We start from the raw sequence: 22,034 nt of genomic DNA, 5'->3' as shown, positions 1-22,034 counted from the left end.
CACCACATTTAACCTTTGTAAACTATTAATATGGGCATACAGGTTATAGAATGCTGAAAACAGTCCACCCTGTGTGTCTCATATCAGATGCCTTGTTGTTGATAAATCCTCTTTTATCGCTTTATATAAATAACCTCTTCCAGACTCTGGGCGGACGCTGCTTGGAGATAATTCTGCCTCCAGAGCTTATTGTACATGAAGGAGGAGTTACCAGTGTGAGACAAATGACTGACACAGAACAGGAAAAATGAAGTTTGTCTCCTTTCAAACACATTTTTGCAGCTCTCTGAGCTCTGCTGTAATATAACAATACTGCAGCCATGTCTGCCTGTGAGATGGAAGCTGCAGATGTGTCAGGTATAATCACACACAGCTCAGCAGTAGAGCGGCCATTACACATCACCTTCATGTAAAATATGCTCTGGAGGCAGAGTTATCCCCAGAGCCTGGAAGAGCTCACTTATATAAGTGATAAAAATTATTTCTCAGCAATAACAGATCTGATGAGACACAGAGAGGACTCTCCTCAGCATTCTATAACCTGTATGCCCATATTAATAGTTTTCATAGATCAAATGTGGTGACAGCTTCCCTTTGCCTTGTCTCACCCTTTCCTTTCAGATGGGCCGTGCTCCCCTGACTTCCTGCTTGCCGTGCGGGTGGTGCTCTGCCGTTGATTGGCAGTTTGGACCAACTGCATCATTATGTCGGCTGTGCACGATCAGATGCTGCTCAGCAGTCTCAGAGTGGCCCAGTTGCACTGCAGTAATCTTGCCAGCCGCAGTGCTTACAAGCTCAATAAAAATGTCCTTGGTGGGATTTGAACCTAGAACCCCAGCGCTGCAGTGCTAACCAGTGAGCCACCGTGCTGCCCAAACAAAAAATATAAGACTAATCAGGGGAACAGAGCATCTACTATATAATTGTCTAAGCGTCACTTCTGTCTTTCTGTCTGTCTGTCACGGATATTCATTGGTCGTGGCCTCTGTTCGTCATGGAATCCAAGTCGCTGATTGGTCGCGGCAAAACAGCCACGACCAATCAGCGACGGGCACAGTCCGGCGGAAAAATGGCCGCTCCTTCCTCCCCGCAGTCAGTGCCCGCTCCGTACTCCCCTCCAGTCAGTGCTCACACAGGGTTAATAGCTGCATTACACCGCGTTATGCCACGGTGTAACGCACTCCCTTAACGCTGCTATTAACCCTGTGTGACCAAATTTTTACTATTGAGGCTGCCTATGCAGCATCAATAGTAAAAAGATCTAATGTTAAAAATAATACAAAAAATAAAAAATCGTTATATACTCACCGTCCGTCGGCCCCCGCATCCAGAACCGGCCTTTACCGCTCCTCGCGACGCTCCGGTGACCGGTCCATGCGTTGCGGTCTCGCGAGATGATGACGTGGCCAACCGGTGCACGCGACCAATCAGCGACATTGCCGCGGGATTTAAATCCCGCTTCGCTGATTGCTCGATCCTAGCCGGCGCGACCAATCAGCGACATTGGCGCGGGATTTAAATCCCGCTTCGCTGATTGGTCGCGTGCGCTGGCTGGGCGCTACCAATCATCGACATTGGCACGGGATTTAAATCCCGCTTCGCTGATTGGTCGCGCCAAGCCGACATTGGCGCGGGATTTAAATCCCGCTTCGCTGATTGGTAGCGCTCAGCCGGCGCGACCAATCAGCGACATTGCCGCGGGATTTAAATCCTGCTTCGCTGATTGGTAGCGCCCAGCCGGTGCACGCGACCAGCCGACATTGGTGTGGGATTTAAATCCCGCTTCATTGATTGGTCGCGCCCAATCAGCGACATTGCCGCAGGATTTAAATCCTGCTTCGCTGATTGGTCGCGCCCAGCCGCGCACGCGACCAGCAGACATTGGTGTGGGATTTAAATCCCGCTTCCCTGATTGGTCGTGCCCAGCCGGCGCGACCAATCAGCGACATTGCCGTGGGACTTTTTACTATTGAGGCTGCCTATGCAGCCTCAATAGTAAACAGATGTAATGTTAAAAATAATAAAAAAACAAAAAACCTGCTATTATCACCTTCCGTAGTCAGACGATGCGCTCACGACGGCCGCCACCTGCCGTTCCCAGAGATGCATTGCGAAATTATCCAGAAGACTTAGCGGTCTTGCGAGACTGCTAAGTCATCTGGGTAATTTCGTAATGCATCCTGGGAACGGAAGATGGCGGCAGCCGCGCTTCTTGGCACAGCTTCGCTGGATCTCAGGGGGTGAGTATATAACTATTTGTTATTTTAATTTCTTTTTTTTTTTTTAACAGGGATATGGTGCCCACACTGCTAAATACTGCGTGGGCTGCGTTATATACTACATGGCTGCTATATACTATATGGGCAGTGTTATATACTCCGTGGGCTGTGTGATATACTGCGTGGGCTGTGCTATATACTACATGCCCTGTGTTATATACTGCGTGGGCAGTGTTATATACCGCATGGCTGCTATATACTACATGGGCAGTGTTATATACTCCGTGGGCTGTGTGATATACTGCGTGGGCTGTGCTATATACTACGTGCCCTGTGTTATATACTGCATGGCCTGTGTTATATACTGCGTGGCTGCTATATACTGCGTGGGCTGTGTTATATAGTATGTAGGCTGTTATATAGTACGTGGGCTGTTATATACTGTGTGGGCAGTGTTATATACTGCGTGGGCTGTGTTATATAGCACGTGGGCTGTGTTATATAGTACATGGGCTGTGTTATATACTGCGTGGGCTGTGTTATATACTACATCGCCTGTGTTATATACTGCGTGGCTGCTATATACTGCGTGGGCTGTGTTATATACTATGTGGGCGGTGTTATATACTTCGTGGGCGGTGTTATATACTCTGTGGGCTGTGTGATATACTACGTAGCCTGTGTTATATACTGTGAGGCTGCTATATACTGCGTGGGCTGTGTTATATAGTACGTGGGCTGTGTTATATACTCCGTGGGCTGTGTGATATACTGTGTGGCCTGTGTTATATACTGCGTGGGCTGTGTTATATACTCTGTGGGCTGTGTGATATACTGCGTGGCCTGTGTTCTATACTACGTGACCTGTGTTATATACTGCGTGGCTGCGTTATATACTGTTTGGGCTGTGTTATATACTGCAGGGCCTGTATTAACACATGGGGTATTCTACAATATGTATGTATATAGCAGCCACATAGTATATAGCACAGGCCACGTAATATTTGCTATATACTACGTGGCCTGTGCTATATAATATGTGGCTGCTATATACATACATACATACATACATATTCTAGAATACCCGATGCGTTAGAATCGGGCCACCATCTAGTTATTTTAATAAGAAGTAAACCGGAAAGTAACTTGTTTTTACAAACAATTTCCAATTGTACTTATTAGAGAAGAGTGAATCAGTTCGCAGGAGCCTGGTCCACCAGACATGTCAGTAGTCCTTGGCTGCCGGACAGGATGGCTCCTATCTGCTGGAATCCCAGGGTCTCCTCGGATTTGTGTGCCCAATGTCATCTTTACAGCATGATGCATGCATGGCATCGCAGCTGGGCTACTAATTAGAAGAGGCTCCAGGAGGTTCACAGGGCTCTGTTCCGGCAGCCGTGGACTATTAACATGGCCTGCAGATCGACTTACTCATCTCTAATACCCTCCCACCTGACTGTCGTCTACCATATATTACCTTTCCAATCAGTGCAACTATCCTGAGAGTCACAGCTTCACTGACTGCTGGTCACTCACTTCCTCTTAATCTAATATATAAAGCTGAATGTGTGTATGTATGTCCGGGATTGGCATCTGCACCGTCGCAGCTACAGCCACAAAATTTTGCACAGTCACACGTCTGGACCCCGAGAGCGTCATAGGCTATGTTGTGAGGCGAAATTTTAACCCCGCGCTTTCCAATTCACCAAACAATTTTGCCCCTATCTACATAATGGGGAAAAAGTGGAAGGAAAAGTGTTGGAGGCGTCGCAGCTACAGCCACAAAATTTTGCACAGTCACACGTCTGGACCACGAGAGCGTCATAGTCTATGTTGTGAGGTGAGATTTTAACCCTGCACTTTCCAATTCACCAAAAAATGTTTCCCCTATCTACATAATGGGGAAAAGTGAAAGGAAAAGTGTTGGAGGCAAATTGACAGCTGCCAGATGTGAACAAGAGCGATGGCGCCAAAGAGTATATACCGTACAGTTGCTAATGTGGGACCCCGACATGGGATACTCACTACACACGGGGATATGAACACGCACACAAAATGCGCCACACACTACCACGTGCTTGAACACATATACCACCCTCAGCACACATTTCACCACACATACACCAACCTCGCCACATAAAAGTCGAAACACAAAAGTCGCCACTCAAAACTCGCCACGTGCAAAACTCGCCACATGCAAAAACTAGGCTCACGCAAAACTCGCCACAAGTGCAAAACTCACCTCATGGAAAACTCGCCACACGCAAAACTTGCACACGCGGAAAAATTGCCACATGCACAAAAGTTGCAACACATGCAAAAGTTGCCTCACACAAAACTTGCACATACTCAAAAGGCACCACACATAAAACTCGCCATGCGCAAAACTCGCCATGTACAAAACTTGCTGCACACAACTTGCTACACTAACCTGTCACATGCAACTCGACACACAAAAAGTTGCTACACGCATGTTGCTACACAAAACTCATCTCACAAAAGTCACTACCTGCATGTCGCCACACGCAACTCAACACACACAACTTGACACATGAAACTCGCCCTAAAACACACACAAGTCTGGTATTATCCTTCAAAAATAAAAATCTGATTAATAAGCAGACAAACTACAATAGCAACAAATGTACCATATAGGAAATACGGCAGCTGTCAGTCACATGACCTGTCTATTATGTGTATGCGTGAGCTAATATATACTGCGAGGGGGGAGGGCTTCCTGTTGGCTGGGGATTTATCAGGCTGCCAATTTAGCTTACAAATACTGAGGTAAAAATACTGAGCAAATAACGTGTGAACGAGGTCTAATACAGGAGGAGATGACACACAGGTATATACTATATACAGGAGGAAATGACACAGATATATGCTATATACAGGAGAGATGACACACAGGTATATACTATATAGAGGAGGAGATGACATACAGGTACATACTATATACAGGAGGAGATGACATACAGGTACATACTATATACAGGAGGAGATGACATACAGGTATATACTATATACAGGAGGAGATGACACACAGGTATATACTATATACAGGAGCAGATGACCTACAAGTATGTACTATATATAGAAGGAGATGACATACAGGTATATGCTATATATAGAAGATGACATACAGGTATATACTATATACAGGAGGAGATGACACAGATATATACTATATACCGGGGAGATGACACACAGGTATATAATATATATAGGAGGAGATGACATAAAGGTATATACTATATACAGGGGAGATGACACACAGCAGGTATATACTATATACAGGGGAGATGACATACAGGTATATACTATATACAGGAGATGACATACATGTGTATACTATATATAAGGGAGATGCAAACATGTATATACTGAGGTGAAAATGAGAGGTGTGAGGTGAAAATGAAAAGGTGTGAGGTGAAAATGAAAAGGTGTGAGTGCAAAATTAGAGGAGTGAGGGAAAATAGTGGAGTGATCGGAAAATGACAGATGTGAGGTCGAAATGACAAGTGTTAGGGGGAATGAGAGGAGTGAGGGAGAAAATGAGAGGTGTGAGGGAGAAAATGAGAGATGTGAGGGGGAAAATGAGAGGCGTGATGGGAAAATAAGAGAAGTGACGTGCTATAACTAACCACAGATATTTACTATGCCCAGGCAACGCCGGGCTCTTCAGCTAGTCTACTATATAAAGCTGAATGTGTGTGTGTATGTGTGTGTGTATGTCCGGGATTGGCATCTGCACCGTCGCAGCTACAGCCACAAAATTTTGCACAGTCACACGTCTGGACCCCGAGAGCGTCATAGGCTATGTTGTGAGGCGAAATTTTTAACCCCGCGCGTTCCAATTCACCAAACAATTTTGCCCCTATCTACATAATGGGAAAAAATGAAAGGAAAAGTGTTGGAGGCAAATTGACAGCTGCCAGATGTGAACAAGCGGGACTTAAAGAATGAGAGCAATGGCGCCAAAGAGTATATACCGTACAGTTGCTAAGGTGGGGCCCCGACATGGGATACTCACCACACACGGGGATATGAACACACACACAAAATGCGCCACACACTACCACGTGCTTGAACACATATTACCCTCAGCATACATTTCACCACACATACACCAACCTCGCCACATAAAAGTTGAAACACAAAAGTCGCCGCTCAAAACTCGCCACGCGCAGAACTCGCCAAATCTAGGCTCTTGCAAAACTCGCCACAAGTGCAAAACTCACCTCATGGAAAACTCACCACACGCAAAACTTGCACACGCGGAAATAACGCCACATGCACAAAAGTTGCAACACATGCAAAAGTTGCCTCACACAAAACTTGCACATACTCAAAAGGCACCACACATAAAACTCGCCACGCGCAAAACTCGCCATGCGCAAAACTTGCCGCACACAACTTGCTACACTAACCTGTCACATGCAACTCGACACACAAAAAGTTGCTACACGCACGTTGCCACACAAAACTCATCTCACAAAAGTCGCTACATGCATGTCGCCACATGCAACGCAACACACTCAACTTGACAAATGAAACTCGCCCTAAAACACACACAAGTCTGGTATTATCCTTCAAAAATAAAAATCTGATTAATAAGCAGACAAACTACAACAAATGTACCATATAGGAAATACAGCAGCCGTCAGTCACATGACCTGTCTACTATGTGTGAGCTAATATATACTGCCAGGGGGAGGGCTTCCTGTTGGCTGGGGATTTATCAGGCTGCCAATTTAGCTTACAAATACTGAGGTAAAAATACTGAGCAAATAACGTGTGAACGAGGTCTAATACAGGAGGAGATTGTATGATATAGTAACATAGTTAGTAAGGCCGAAAAAAGACATTTGTCCATCCAGTTCAGCCTATATTCCATCATAATAAATACCCAGATCTACGTCCTTCTACAGAACCTAATAATTGTATGATATAGTAACATATGACGCACAGGTATATGCTATATACAGGGGAGATGACACACAGATATATACTATATACAGGAGAGATGACACACAGGTATATACTATATAGAGGAGGAGATGACATACAGGTACATATATATACAGGAGGAGATGACATACAGGTATATACTATATACAGGAGGAGATGACCTACAGGTATATACTATATACAGGAGGAGATGACATACAGGTATATGCTATATATAGAAGATGACATGCAGGTATATACTATATACAGGAGGAGATGACACACAGGTATATACTATATACAGGAGGAGATGACATACAGGTATATACTATATATAGAAGGAGATGACATTCAGGTATATACTATATATAGGGGAGATGACACACAGCAGGTATATACTATATACAGGGGAGATGACATACAGGTATATACTATATACAGGAGATGACATACAGATGTATACTATATATAAGGGAGATGACAAACATGTATATACTGAGGTGATGAGGTGAAAATGAGAGGTGTGAGATGAAAATGAAAAGGTGTGAGTGCAAAATGAGAGGAGCGAGGGAAAATAGTGGAGTGATCAGAAAATGACAGATGTGAGGTTGAAATGACAAGTGTTAGGGGGGAATGAGAGGAGTGAGGGAGAAAATGAGAGGTGTGAGGGAGAAAATGAGAGATGTGAGGGGGAAAATGAAAGATGTGATTGGGAAAATGAGAGGCGTGATGGGAAGAGAAGTGAGGTGCTATAACTAACCACAGATATTTACTATGCCCATGCAATGCCGGCTCTTCAGCTAGTTACTTATATATCCGAAGGCGGGAACAGCGCTGATTGGGTGCAGGACTCACGTGATGCAACAACCTCACGGGAGCCCTGAGATCACAAGTGCAAACACCGCTGCAATGGCGCCGGCACGGGAGGTGAGTATAGGTGTTTTTATTTTAACGAGGGCAAACATTCTGAATGAGAATGAGTTGTCCTAGTAGTGGACAACCCCTTTAAAGGGGGTAAGATACAAAGTTATCCTAATGCTCATACCTTCATAAACTATTAGGACAACATGAATAGTGCTGTTTTCCATCCTCCATCCTCCAGTAGTTGTAATTCTATGACATTGGAGCTGCTCCTTAGTGCTCCCCCTCCCTGGGACATTATGTCACCCATCATGGGACATCGCCTGCTCTTGGCTGCTAGCAGCAGCCAGCCCCCCAATAATATCTCCTTCCCTGCAGGCCTAGATCATGGAGCAGGACACACTCCCTGATCTAGAACTGAATACAAGCAGATATTATCAGGGAAGTGGCAGCTGCTAGCAGCCGGGAGCAGGCACCACCTCCGACATGTCCCGATATCGGGCTGAATAGCTGCTAGGAGCAGGCCACAGCCCCTGTGTCACATAACGTCCCATAGGGGAGGGGGAGCAGCTCAAACGGCACACAGTTACAGGTACTGTGAGGAAGGAAAACAGTGCTATTCGGGCTATCCTAATAGATGATGACAGTATGAGTATTATGATAATGTTATATTTCCCCGGAGTACCCCTGTAAGGTCAGTATTACCTGTATAAATCCATATGTAACTAGCTCCCTCTAGTGGTGGTTGCGTGCAGCTAGAATTCTGTGATTTTCATTGGCAGAACTCTGAGAAGAGAGTGGGGTCTGTTTTGATTTATGATTTTTGTGTCAGCCTCCTGTTATCTTGTATCATGTATTCTCGCGCTATACTTATCACTCAGGTTTATAGAATGAGAACATAGCGTTAATCATTGACTGTAGTACAAAGTAAGTTTGCATTGTGCCCTGTTTTCTTTTGCAGGTCCGCTCTATCTTTCTCGTTTGGACACGGCATGGCTCACCATTTAAGTTCAAGGCCGAGCAGAGCATCTGTTTCAGGTTCTAATGTAACAGAAGCTTCAAAGGTATATTTCACAATAAAATCACTCCCACACATGTCAATATTCATTTACAATGATGACACTTTGTGCCGCTTTATGTCTGCTGTTTTTTTTTACAAGAGTTGAAAAGTGTCTTACTTTTCCCTGCCCTTGCTCCTGTAGAGATAATAACCAGGATAGTGGTGTTTGCCTCCTTGTCTATAGTCTGGTGGAACGCTTCGGATCTATCATTTCTAAAAGGGAAAATCCAGTTCCGCAGTACACCCGTGATCCATTACCTTCCCTTCACGCGGTTCCACATCCATCTTCCTCCATATACCAGAGAATAAGGCACTCTACGTAGTATCTGTATCGAGCCTTGAGCTCCGGACGTCCAGAACTGTCCACAAGGGATTCCAGTAAGGCCTCACACTGTCCCGAACGATAGATTCTTGCTTTCACCATCAGCCCACTGCACCTTGAAGTTGACCTTAGTTAATGAACTTCCCTATGTGACTACTTATAAAAAAGCAGTGCTTTACTGGGGCATGCTCCTCCCACTATGGGCTAGTCCCAAACTTTAACTATGTCTGTAGCTGACAGATATGCTTCACAAACACTCTACAGTATATTTACATACTTACATACAAATAAATTAAACTAAATAATGCTTACCAAAGTCTTTCTTACCCTATAGTCACTACCTTATGTCTTAAAACCAAACTTACAGTGCCTTACGAAAGTATTCGGCTCCCTGGTATTTCAACCTTTTCCCACATATCATGCTTCAAAACATAAAGATACCAAATGTAAATTTTTGGTGAAGAATCAACAACAAGTGGAACACAATTGTGAAGTTGAATGAAATTTATTGGTTATTTTAAATTTTTGTGGAAATTCAAAAACTGAAAAGTGGGGCGTGCAATATTATTCGGCCCCTTTACTTTCAGTGCAGCAAACTCACTCCAGAAGTTCAATGTGGATCTCTGAATGATCCAATGTTGTCCTAAATGCCTAATGATGATAAATATAATCCACCTGTGTGTAATCAAGTCTCCGTATAAATGCACCTGCTCTGTGATAGTCTCAGGGTTCTGTTTGAAGCACAGAGAGCATCATGAAGACCAAGGAACACAACAGGCAGGTCCGTGATACTGTTGTGGAGAAGTTTAAAGCCGGATTTGGATACAAAATAATTTCCAAAACTTGAAACATCCCAAGGAGCACTGTGCAAGTGATCATATTGAAATGGAAGGAGTATCATACCACTGCAAATCTACCAAGACCCTTCCATCCCTCTAAACTTTCATCTCAAACAAGGAGAAGACTGATCAGAGATGCAGCCAAGAGGCCCATGATCACTCTGGATGAACTGCAGAGATCTACAACTGAGGTGGGACAGTCTGTCCATAGGACAACAATCAGTCGTACACTGCACAAATCTGGCCTTTATGGAAGAGTGGCAAGAAGAAAGCCATTCCTCAAAGATATCCATGAAAAGTGTTGTTTAAAGTTTGCAGCAAGCCACCTGGGAGACACACCAAACACGTGGAAAAAGGTGCTCTGGTCAGATGAAACCAAAATTAAACTTTTTGGCGGCTGATGGGAGTGTTCATCAGCCAGAACCTGACCTTTGAATAAAGAAAGAAAACAGCGTGGGGTCCCCCACATTTTTGACAACCAGCCAAGCTAAATCAGACATCTGGGGCTGGTATTTTCAGGCTGGTAAGGGGCCATGGATATTGCTCCCCCCAGCCTAAAAATAGCAGCCTGCAGTAGCCCAGAAAAGGCACATTATTAGATGTGCCAGGACTGGCACTTTACCTGGCTCTTCCCACTTACCCTGTAGTGGTGGCAAGTGGGGTTCATATCTGTGTGCTTGATGTCACCTTTGTATTGTCAGGTGACATCAGTTCCCGGGCTTAGTAATGGAGGGGCATCTAAAAGACACCTATCCATTACTAATCCTATAGTTGTATGGTAAATAAAGATACAGCCAGAATAAAGTCCCTTTATTTGAAATAAAAAAAACACACACTTTTACTTTTTTATTTAAAAATAGCAAACAGTTATTTACATGTTGATTTTTATTTGTGCATTATTGTGCTGTAAAAATGACCCGTGAGAATATGATTACTCAGGTCAGCACGATTACACTGAAACCAAACTTCTATATATATATTTTTTAAATATTTTAGTGGTGAAAAACCAAATCATAATTTTGTGGAAAAAATTGTTTTGTTTTGCTATTTTATGAGACCAGTGACTTTTGTATTTTTCTGATGAAGTTGTGTTAGGGCTTGTTTTTCGCATTGTGAGGTATATGCAATGTTTTGATCGCTTCTTTTGTAGGAATTTTTTTTTAAATGCGACGTTTACAGATGCTTCATTTTGTAATTTCTTTATTTTAATGTGGGAACAGAGGGGTGATAAAGAAATTAGTTTTTTTATTTTTACTTTTTAACCCCTTTCTGACCTCGGACGGTATAGTACGTCCGAGGTCAGAAGCCCCTCTTTGATACGGGCTCCGGCGGTGAGCCCGCATCAAAGCCGGGACATGTCAGCTGTTTTGAACAGCTGACATGTGCCCGTAATAGGCGCGGGCAGAATCGCGATCTGCCCGCACCTATTAACTAGTTAAATGCCGCTGTCAAACGCAGACAGCGACATTTAACTACCGCATCCGGCCGGGCGGCCGGAAATGACGGCATCGCAGACCCCCGTCACATGATCGGAGGTCGGCGATGCTTGTACCTTGTAACCATAAAGGTCCATGAGACCTCTATGGTTACTGATTGCCGGTAGCTGTGAACGCCACCCTGTGGTCGGCGCTCACAGCACACCTGCATTTCTGCTGCATAGCAGCGAACAGCAGATCGCTGCTATGTAGCAGAGGCGATCGGGTTGTACCTGCTTCTAGCCTCCTATGGAGGCTATTGAAGCATGGCAAAAGTGAAAAAAAAAGTTAAAAAAATGTGAAAAAAAATTAAAAAAATATAAAAGTTTAAATCACCCCCCTTTTGCCCCAATCAAAATAAATCAATAAAAAAAAAATCAAATCTACACATATTTGGTATCGCCGCGCTCAGAATCGCCCGATCTATCAATTAAAAAAAAGCATTAACCTGATCGCTAAACGGCATAGCGAGAAAAAAATTCAAAACGCCAGAATTATGTTTTTTTTGGTCGCCGCAGCATTGCATTAAAATGCAATAACGGGCGATCAAAAGAACGTATCTGCACCAAAATGCTATCATTAAAAACATCATCTCGGCACGCAAAAAATAAGCCCTCAACCGACCCCAGTTCACGAAAAATGGAGACGCTACGAGTATCGGAAAATGGCGCAATTTTTTTTTTTTTTAGCAAAGTTTGGAATTTTTTTTCACCACTTAGGTAAAAAATAACCTAGTCATGTTAGGTGTCTATGAACTCGTACTGACCTGGAGAATCATAATGGCAGGTCAGTTTTAGCATTTAGTGAACCTAGCAAACAAGCCAAACAAAAAACAAGTGTGGGACTGCACTTTTTTTGCAATTTCACCGCACTTGGAATTTTTTCCCCGTTTTCTAGTACATGACATGCTAAAACCAATGATGTCGTTCAAAAGTACAACTCGTCCCGCAAAAAATAAGCCCTAACATGGCCAAATAGACAGAACAATAAAAAAGTTATGGCTCTGGGAAGGAGGGGAGTGAGAAACGAAAAATCCCAAGGTCATGAGGGGGTCTGATCGCCTGTTCTATATGCTGCAATACAAATATATTACAGAATATATTTAAAAATCATGTTCTCCTATGAAGCTCAGCTCTTAACCTGCTAAAGGCCCCCGGGCCAACCAGACGGCAACCTTTCATAACTCCATGGAACCACACTCCTTAAGCCCTTCATGACCTTTGACTCAAGTTTACATCATGGTCGGGAAGGGGTTCATGGCAAACACTGCCGGGAGCTCGGCGTAAGTAATAGCCAAGACCCGGCTGTCACTGCAAGGAACGATGCCCAAGCCTCCCCGGTTTCTTGACTGAAAGTGTTGGCACCCTTGAAATTGTTCCATAAAATGAAGTATTTCTCAATGCAATTACCATATATACTCGAGTATAAGCCGAGGCACCTAATGTTACCACGGAAAACTGGTTAAGCTTATTGACTTCAGTATAAGTCGGGTATGCATTGTCCTCTCATCCCTGTCCTGCTATGTGTGGCTCCCCCGTCTTGTCCTGGTATGTGTGGCTCCCCCTGTTGTATGTATGGCTACACTGTCCCGCATGGCTCCACTGTCCCGCATGGCTCCCACAGTCCCGCATGGCTCCCACAGTCCCAGTCCTCCTACTCACCCTCCTCGTGCATCCCTGCATCTCTGTCCAAGCGCCGGCAGCTCTTCCTTGTTCCTGTGCTCAGCGGTCATGCGGTACAGCTCATTAAGGTAATGAATATGCGCTCTACACCTACAGTATGGGAGTGCAGAAGTGCCCATATTCATTACCTTAATGAGCGGTACCACGTTACCGCTGAGCACAGGAACAGAAAGAGCTACCGGTGCCGGGACAAAGATGCAGGGACTGAGATGCAGCGACGGAGGGTGAGTATTGATGTCTTCTGGAAGCCGGCAGCTGTCACTGTGCTACAGCCGCCGGCTCCCCGCTCCCCCTCCGGCTTTCTGGACAATGACTCGTGTATAAGCCGAGGGGGGCATTTTCAGCACAAAAAATGTGCTGAAAATCTTGGCTTATACACGAATATATACGGAACACATGTTTTGTCATACACATGTTTATCTCCTTTGTGTGTATTGTAACAACACAAAATAACTGAGAAGAGAGGCAAATTGGACAATATTTCACACAAAAGCCCCAAAATGGTCTGGACAAAATTGTTGGGACCCTCAACTTAATATTTAGTTGCACACCCTTTGTAATAAATATCTGCGATCAATTAATTTTGGCCATTGACTATGCATTGCAATGCATTATACCAGCGATCAGAATATTGAAAGTTAAGGTCCCATAGAAGGGCTAAGAAAGTTTTTACAAATATTTTTTTAAAAATCACAAAAGAAAAAGAAAAAAAATTATTCCAATACATATATTTATATAAAAACAGAAATGTACAAAAAAGTACACATAATTGGTATCACCACGTGTGTAATTACCCAAACTATAAAACTGCCACAAAAGTTTACCCCTTCAGTGAACACCATGAAAAAAAGAGGCAACAAAACAATGCTTTTTCATCGTATCGGCGAACAAAAAAGTGGAATAGAATGCGACAATAAGTTAAATGTAAATGGTTTGAGGGTTCCATGTCTCTGTTGATTGTTCTGATGAAGAAGTGTGTCATTTTAAAACACGTTGACAAATAAACTGCATTCCTTATGTTTCCTGCTTATTATTGATCCGCCGGCAGCACAGACTTTAACTCACTCTTCTCCATCCATACAAATGTTATTTTGGCGCAACCGTAGACTAATAAAACTTAAAAGGAGCAAAAAATGTAAAATATAAAAAGAAGAGCATGTTTTTATTTGCAAAAAAATTCACCCTCTTCCTCCCCTGCACCGTTTTGAAGAATATGCTGCAAGAGAAATACCACAACGCAAAAAAGAAAAATCACTCAAAAAAAAAAAAAAAAACGCTAGTGATGAATTTGAGCCATAGACTTTAAAGGGATTTAAGGGGATTTTCCCACAAACAAAGTTCATTTTAATCAATAGATCTTGGAATAGTAAAATTTTCCACTATATAGATGTATTAAAATAAAATGTTCCTGTGCTGAGATAATCTTATTAATGTGCCCCTGCTGTGTACTGTGTAATGGCTTTGTCTGACAGTACAAGGACATGGTCTGATCATACCACAGCTCCTGGGCAGGGAGGGGAGAAAAAAAGTATTTAGACATTACGTCATGGGATGGCAAATAATTCTTTCTCTGAGATGAACATTTTTTAAAAACAGGCAGGAAACTGCTTCTCACAAAAAGAATCAGGTGTGATCCCATGCTGTAATGTCTGTATAGTCTTTTGCTTCCTCCCCTGCCCAAGAGCTGTGGTATGATCAGACCATGTCACTGTACGGTCAGACACAGCCATTACACAGTACACAGCAGGGACACATTTATAAGATTATCTCAGCACAGGGACATTATTTTTAAACATACATTCAGCTGAAAATGGGGCTGGTGTCAGCAGGCCCCCCTCCTGCCCAGACGCGATTGTCACGACCCTACTTTTATTGTTATTTTTTATATATGCTCCTCTATATTTCTTACAAGCCACTCAAAATTTTTTCCCCTCAATAGATAATGCTTTTTATTGCATTTTTGTGTGATGGTGATGTAGCGACCATGAAAAATTCTGGTGTTTTTTACGTGTACCATATGGGTCCATTAAATTAATATTTCCATAGATGGGAAATTTATGAATTTGGTGATAGCAAATATGTTTCTTTATGTTTAAACTTGAAAAAGGGTGATTCAAACTTTAATATTTTTTTTTAGATTTTTCAAAACATTTTTAAAATATTTTTTACATAATTTTTTAGTCCTATTAGAAGACTTGGACCTGCAATAGTTTTATTGCTTGTTTCATATACTGTACTATAGTCTGAGGGTGGGCTTCAGAGGAGTACTAAGAGGTTAGTGATGGGGGCCTTCCGTAGGCCAATGCTGGCATGGCAACTCATTGGCACCACATGATTAAGGCGTTGTCTGGGCAAAATGGAGATTTTTTCCACTTGCTTGGTATGTTAAAAATCAACAAAGAAAACTATCCTCACCTCACAGTACTTACAAAGATCCATGACAGGCCACTTCAAGCTCTGCCTTTACAGCGGCAGCGAGTTGTCATTGTTCAAAGCTGTGATTGGCTGCCACGTTCAAGTGACTTCCTTGGTGTGTCATCATCATTAATAACATGCTGCGGAAGTCCCCTGACTGTACTGGTAACCACGGGTCCCAGCAGTCCTTATTCCTCTTTGAGTGGTGACGCCTTCTTGCCGGTGTAAACGGGGCAAACTGCACTAGATAATGGTAAGTGTCAGGAGGTGAGAATAGCTTCCGTTTGTTATTTTTTAACACACTAAGCCACCTGGGGAAATCTTAATTTTCCAGAACAACCACTTTAAATACTGCTGGCAGAAATTGACAGACATTTGAGTGGTTAATCAGCTGCAATCAGAGCTAACTAAGATCACTGCTGTTAAAGTCAGATGTTGGCCGTTTAACACAACTGACACCTGTAGTATATAGAGTGGGTTCTGCAACTGATCCCATTATATACACCAGCACCCGACATGTGATGTAATTGTACGTTATTAACACTTGTTATCATGGGACTACTGGGCCATGATGCACTAGGAAAAAACGACTGATTTATTTCAGAGACATTGCCACACGCTGTTTTTTGTACTGAATTCATTGAACTGATTGGTGCTGCAATACCACACAGAACTCATGTTGTGTATGAGATTGTCACATTTTGGAAGAGAGCATCTGTGGAGACACAAAAGTCCGCGAGCCAAAACCGCATGGACGAGTGACGAACGCCTGCTCTCCTTTTAAAGTGGGCATAATACTACTCAGACAACACAGGATGAGGGTAAAACAGTGTGGCAATCCTTTATTGAACCACAAAACAGGCAGATAACACAGCAGTCCCAGCAAAATAGTGCACATTACAGAGTCTCACCCTTCCGCTGACTTCCAGGGTCGACTACCCCACCTGAGGCACGGGCACAGAAAAGAGGTTACGACAAGCGTAGGAAGATGACAGTCCATTCAGGCACACGGCCAGTTGACCAGAGGGTCATAACCTGGCTTTGTCTTCCAGGGTCGACTACCCCACCTGTGGCGCACACACAGAAAGAACGTAAAGACAAGCTTAGGAAGATGACCATCTATTGAGGTGCAAGGCCAATTGACACGAGGGTCAGAACCTGGCTTCTCCAAACATCTCCATAGAGCCAGGCGACCGGCGGGTCCCAATCCTGACTTTCTCCAAACAATCCTGACTTTCTCTGGCTGTCTCTCTATCTCTCTATAGAGGCATGTAACCTCTTTTTATACTTAACAAGTGTCCTTCATTCAGTATTGACAAAGGGTAAGAATGGAGATGAGATCAAGTAGAATTACTTGATTATTTGATCTATTTGCACAGTTTTTCCTCCTCTGTTTTTGAAATCACCAAACTATCTGGCCTGCACAATGCATAATTAGCATATCAGTAAACATCATTAGTCATCAAGGATAAGAGCACAATATGTTATATAAAATGTCAATATTACAGACTTAGGCTATGTGCGCACGTACAGGTTTTTTCGCGCTAAAAACGCTATAAAAACTCATTAAAAACGCATACATTATGCATTCTATCATTTAGAATGCATTCTGTATGTTTTGTGCACATGGATGCATTTTTTTTCCGCGAAAAAAACGCATCACGGTAAAAAATTGAGCATGTTCATTATTTTTGCGGATTTTCTGCGTTTTTCCCGCAATTCTATGCATTTGGGAAAAAACGCACAAAAAACGCATCAAAAACGCGTCAAAATCGCGGTAAAAACGCATGCGGATTTCTGGCAGAAATGTCCGTTTTTTGTCAGGAAAATTTCTGCAAGAAATCCTGACGTGTGCGCATACCCTGACACAAGCAAAAGTCTTATCTTGACCAAAGCATAAATTCAAAAGTCAACATATAGATAACAGTCTATTCTTCTTGGTTTGCTAAAAATTTTCATCTGGTTAATTAAGATACAATGATGTGTCTTCACAGTATCTATGTTTTTTTAAGGTTTTTACAACTTCTTTAAAGGATAGCTATCATCTGAAAATAACCTATTGTTTAACTCATGTTTTTCCTGTTAAATTCATTTTTTACAATTTTGGGGAAATGATTATTTGATTTTTTAACATCTCACAACCTGTATTAAACAATAAATAACATATAGAAATCTTGCAATGTTCACACTGGCTACTGGGGCCTTTTTAGATGCTTAACTTCCTGTTGTTTCAGGAAGTAACACATGTACATAGTCACAATGAACTGGACAGACTCTGACCCTATCTATTGTATTGAAGTGTTTAACAGGTGATTGGCAGATCCTGTTTTAACAGCTGTGTATAGAGATGTTACCGGTCATTGTAATCCTGTCTCTTATGATAATGATACTGTTGAAAAAACTCTTACCTGAAAAGACACCGAAAGTATAAATCTAAAAAATCACCAGTGGCCAGTGTGAGAATTATAAGATTACTAATTTTGTTTTTGTAGTAAAGATCGTAATATGAAGAAAAAAAATTGCCATTTAAAAACAAACAAAAAAACCCCCAAAACATTCTGTAATTTTCCTCTGGTAACTTTGCTTGAAGGGTATATTCACATTTGCCACATTTATGCCAAAATCATTTCCATTTTTCTAGTGAACTTTTAAAATCCACTTTGGAGGCTTCAAGACCTTAAGGTGGGTGATTATATTGGTGTCTGAATTTAATAGTGTGGAAATGTCCAAAAAATGCAACTGTAACAATAGTAACATGGCAGCCAGCAGTGGCCTAGATTAGGGCAGCCAAAGGAAAAATTCACCATGTCCAAGTTGCCAAATGTGACCATAGACCTCCATTCACTCAGCAGGGACCAAATCTGTGTACTTTGGGCCTCTACCCAAGGTATTTGGAGGAAGGTATGCCTTTTTTCGTTATGTCGAATAGTACAATCTGCTATAAATCTTAAAACATCTTGGGATAAAAACTAATTGTATATTTTTTCCTCCAGGGAGCCGATGAGTGATGTGTGCCTTGCATGGCACAGATGGGAGTAAACATCATAAAACGCCTTAATGTACATTATACTGTATCTCCAATGTAAACTGCAGTGTGAACAAACACCCCAAAATTTACGATGGTCATTTTTCATGTTTGTATATGTATCATTAACTCAAATTTTATGTTTTTTAGAATAAAGGCAGAAGTCGACAACCACACATTTTGACAGCCGTAGCTTTACAGGATCATATCTCCCAAAATCTCCAACTTCAACATCTATCATTAGTTGATCCTTGCAAAGGAATCGGGAGTGTGAAGAAGTCTGCAGGCCGAGGTGTGGACAGAAAAATCGTGAAACCTGTTGTGGATACTGGGATGAGGAAGAAACATACAGAAAAAGCTGCTGTCGATCCTACAGAAGAGGAATACGTTCTAGATCCATGTGGTCCAAAACTAACATTGGGCAAGTCACTGTAAACTTTACTATATGTATGGAATATTACTTTAAGTCATTGCAAATCTGTACCTCTCCCAAAGGACACAATAAAACCTAAAGGTTATGTTCTCTATGACATTTGTGGCATATTGGAAAAAAAATGCAATAATTATCTGAAATACACATTTAGAAGAATGGGAGTCCGTGCACTTCAAAGAGGAGAAGAGATGGCCATGCATACATGTGGCTTTCTTCCTTGTAAAGGGAATCTGTCAATACTATGGACCATCCTAAGCCGTCTATATGACCATGTAGGTCATAGAAAGTTGAATAAAATAGTCCCTTGATATCTATGATCTGATGTCTTATTCCTGAGAAATCTGGATTTTTCTTAATGTGTAAAAGCTGCTAATTTCTATGGTCCGCATATAGATCTCCCTGAGAATCTGCCTCCAGTGCTCATAATTAAATGCGGCGTGTTACCAGTGCGAGACATGTAATGATTGACAGTTTCCTCTTCTGATCTACATATCTGACACTGGTAATGCCCAATTTAATTTTATTATAAGCTCTGGAGGCAGATTCTCAGGGAGAGCTATGTCCGGCCCATAGATCTTAACAGCTCATTTACATATTAAGAAAAACACGGTTATCTCTGGAATAAGACATCGGCTCACGGATATCAAGGTATCATTTTATTCAGCTTCCTATCACCTGCGTGTCCATGTAGATGGCTTAGGAGGGTTAATCCTACTGACCGATTCCCTTTAACCCCTTTCTGCCAGCTGACGGAATAGTACGTCAGCTGGCAGATCCCCTGCTTTGAGGTGGGCTTCGGTGGTGAGCCCACCTCAAAGCCGCGACATGTCAGCTGTTTTGTACAGCTGACATGTGCGCGCATTTAACTAGCTCTCCCGGCCGCGCGGCCGGAAGTGCTCGCACTGCTGACCCCCGTCACATGATCGGGGGTCAGCAGTGCATCGCCATAACAACCAGAGGTCTCCTTGAGACCTCTATGGTTGTTGATGGCCGATTGCTTTGAGCGCCACCCTGTGGTCGGCGTTCAAAGCAACCCTGCATTTCTGCTACATAGAGGTGATCTGTACTTCACCTCTATGTAGCAGAGCCGATCAAGTTATGCATGCTTCTAGCCTCCTATTGAGGCTATTGAAGCATGCCAAAATTTTTTAAAAAAAGTGATTAAAAATATAAAAAAAATAAAAAATATATAAAAGTTCAAATCACCCCCCTTTCGCCCCAATCAAAACAAAACAATTTAAAAAAATCAAACATACACATATTTGGTATTGCCGCGTTCAGAATCGCCCGATCTATCAATAAAAACAAAGGATTAACCTGACCGCTAAATGACGTAGCGAGAAAAAAAATCAAAACGCCAAAATTTGGTCGCCGCGACATTGCATTAAAATGTAATAACGGGCGATCAAAAGAACGTATCTACACCAAAATAGTATCATTAAAAACGCCAGCTCGGCACGCAAAAAATAAGCCCCAGATCACGAAAATTGGAGACGCTACGGGTATCAGAAAATCGCGCAATATTTATTTATTTTTTTAGCAAACTTTGGAATTTTTTTTCACCACTTAGATAAAAAATAACCTAGTCATGTTAGGTGTCTATTAACTCATAATGACCTGGAGAATCATAATGGCAGGTTAGTTTTAGCATTTGGTGAAGCTAGCAAAAAAGCCAAACAAAAAACAAGTGTGAGATTGCACTTTTTTTGCAATTTCATCACACTTGGAATTTTTTTCCCGTTTTCTGTTACATGGCATGGTAAAACCAATGGTATCGTTCAAAAGTACATATCGTGCCGCAAAAAATAAGCCCTCATATGGCCATATTGACGGAAAAATAAAAAAGTTATGGCTCTGGGAAGGAGGGGAGTAAAAAACGAAAATGAAAAAGCGGAAAAAGCTCCGGGGGTGAAGGGGTTAAGGGAGTTGCGTAAACTACAGTGTGATGGGCATGCACGGATATGTTAGGTCACCTAAACTCCTACTCTTTGGTGTGTTAAACAGGAGATCATGGACTCTTCCCTTAATGCAGGGGTGTGGAATCTTTTTCCTGCAAAGGGCCATTTGGATATTTATACCATCCTTCAGGGGCCGTACAAACTCCACCCACAAAGTACATCCTGACTCTGGCACTGGTTTCAGGACGTAATCTTTCGTTGCATGCCCTTCAATGTTCAGTAATGAACACTGCAAGTGTGTGCTAACAGAGCAAGAAGAAATTAATGAGCTGGTGGCAATTAAAATACCGCTCCCTGCTCAAGAATGCGGTCCCCAAGAATCTGCTCGGGGGCCTGATAAAAGGTCATCGAGGTATGGCCCTGGGGCCTGTGGTTCCCCACCCCTGCCTTAATGTATTGGGGTCTGGGAGATGAAATCCCCATTTGTTAGACTTCTTTTAGTCTCTTATAAATACGTCTTTAAAGAGAACCCTGGCTAAAACTTTGATGCTGTGATATGCTTAGGGCTCCCCATAACTGTGCAAGATACAAAGTGTTGGTTACATAGTGCTTCCCCTTAAGGTACCTTCACACATAACGATATTGTTAACGATATCGTTGCTGTTTGTGACGTAGCAACGATATCGTTAATGAAATCGTTCTGTGTGACAGCGACCAACGATCAGGCCCCTGCTGGGAGATCGTTGGTCGCTGAAGAAAGTCCAGAACTTTATTTCGTCGCTGGACTCCCTGGAGACATCGCTGGATCGGCGTGTGTGACACCGATCCAGCGATGTCTTCACTGGTAACCAG

General features: G+C 42.6%; 1 protein-coding gene across 1 annotated transcript in view; it reads left to right on the top strand.

Moving 5' to 3' along the window:
• RNF32 (ring finger protein 32) overlaps nt 1–22,034 on the top strand; it is a 62,044-nt gene that overhangs the window by 4,389 nt on the left and 35,621 nt on the right. Inside the window, exons 2-3 of the mRNA XM_069729728.1 lie at nt 8,995–9,097; nt 19,002–19,272. Coding sequence (XP_069585829.1) covers nt 9,026–9,097; nt 19,002–19,272 — 343 coding nt within the window. The 5' untranslated portion in view covers nt 8,995–9,025. The remainder of the gene's footprint in view (nt 1–8,994; nt 9,098–19,001; nt 19,273–22,034) is intronic.

This window comes from Ranitomeya imitator, chromosome 6, assembly GCF_032444005.1.
Source record: "Ranitomeya imitator isolate aRanImi1 chromosome 6, aRanImi1.pri, whole genome shotgun sequence".
Lineage (NCBI taxonomy): Eukaryota > Metazoa > Chordata > Amphibia > Anura > Dendrobatidae > Ranitomeya > Ranitomeya imitator.
This window is presented reverse-complemented; position numbering and strand designations above follow the sequence as displayed.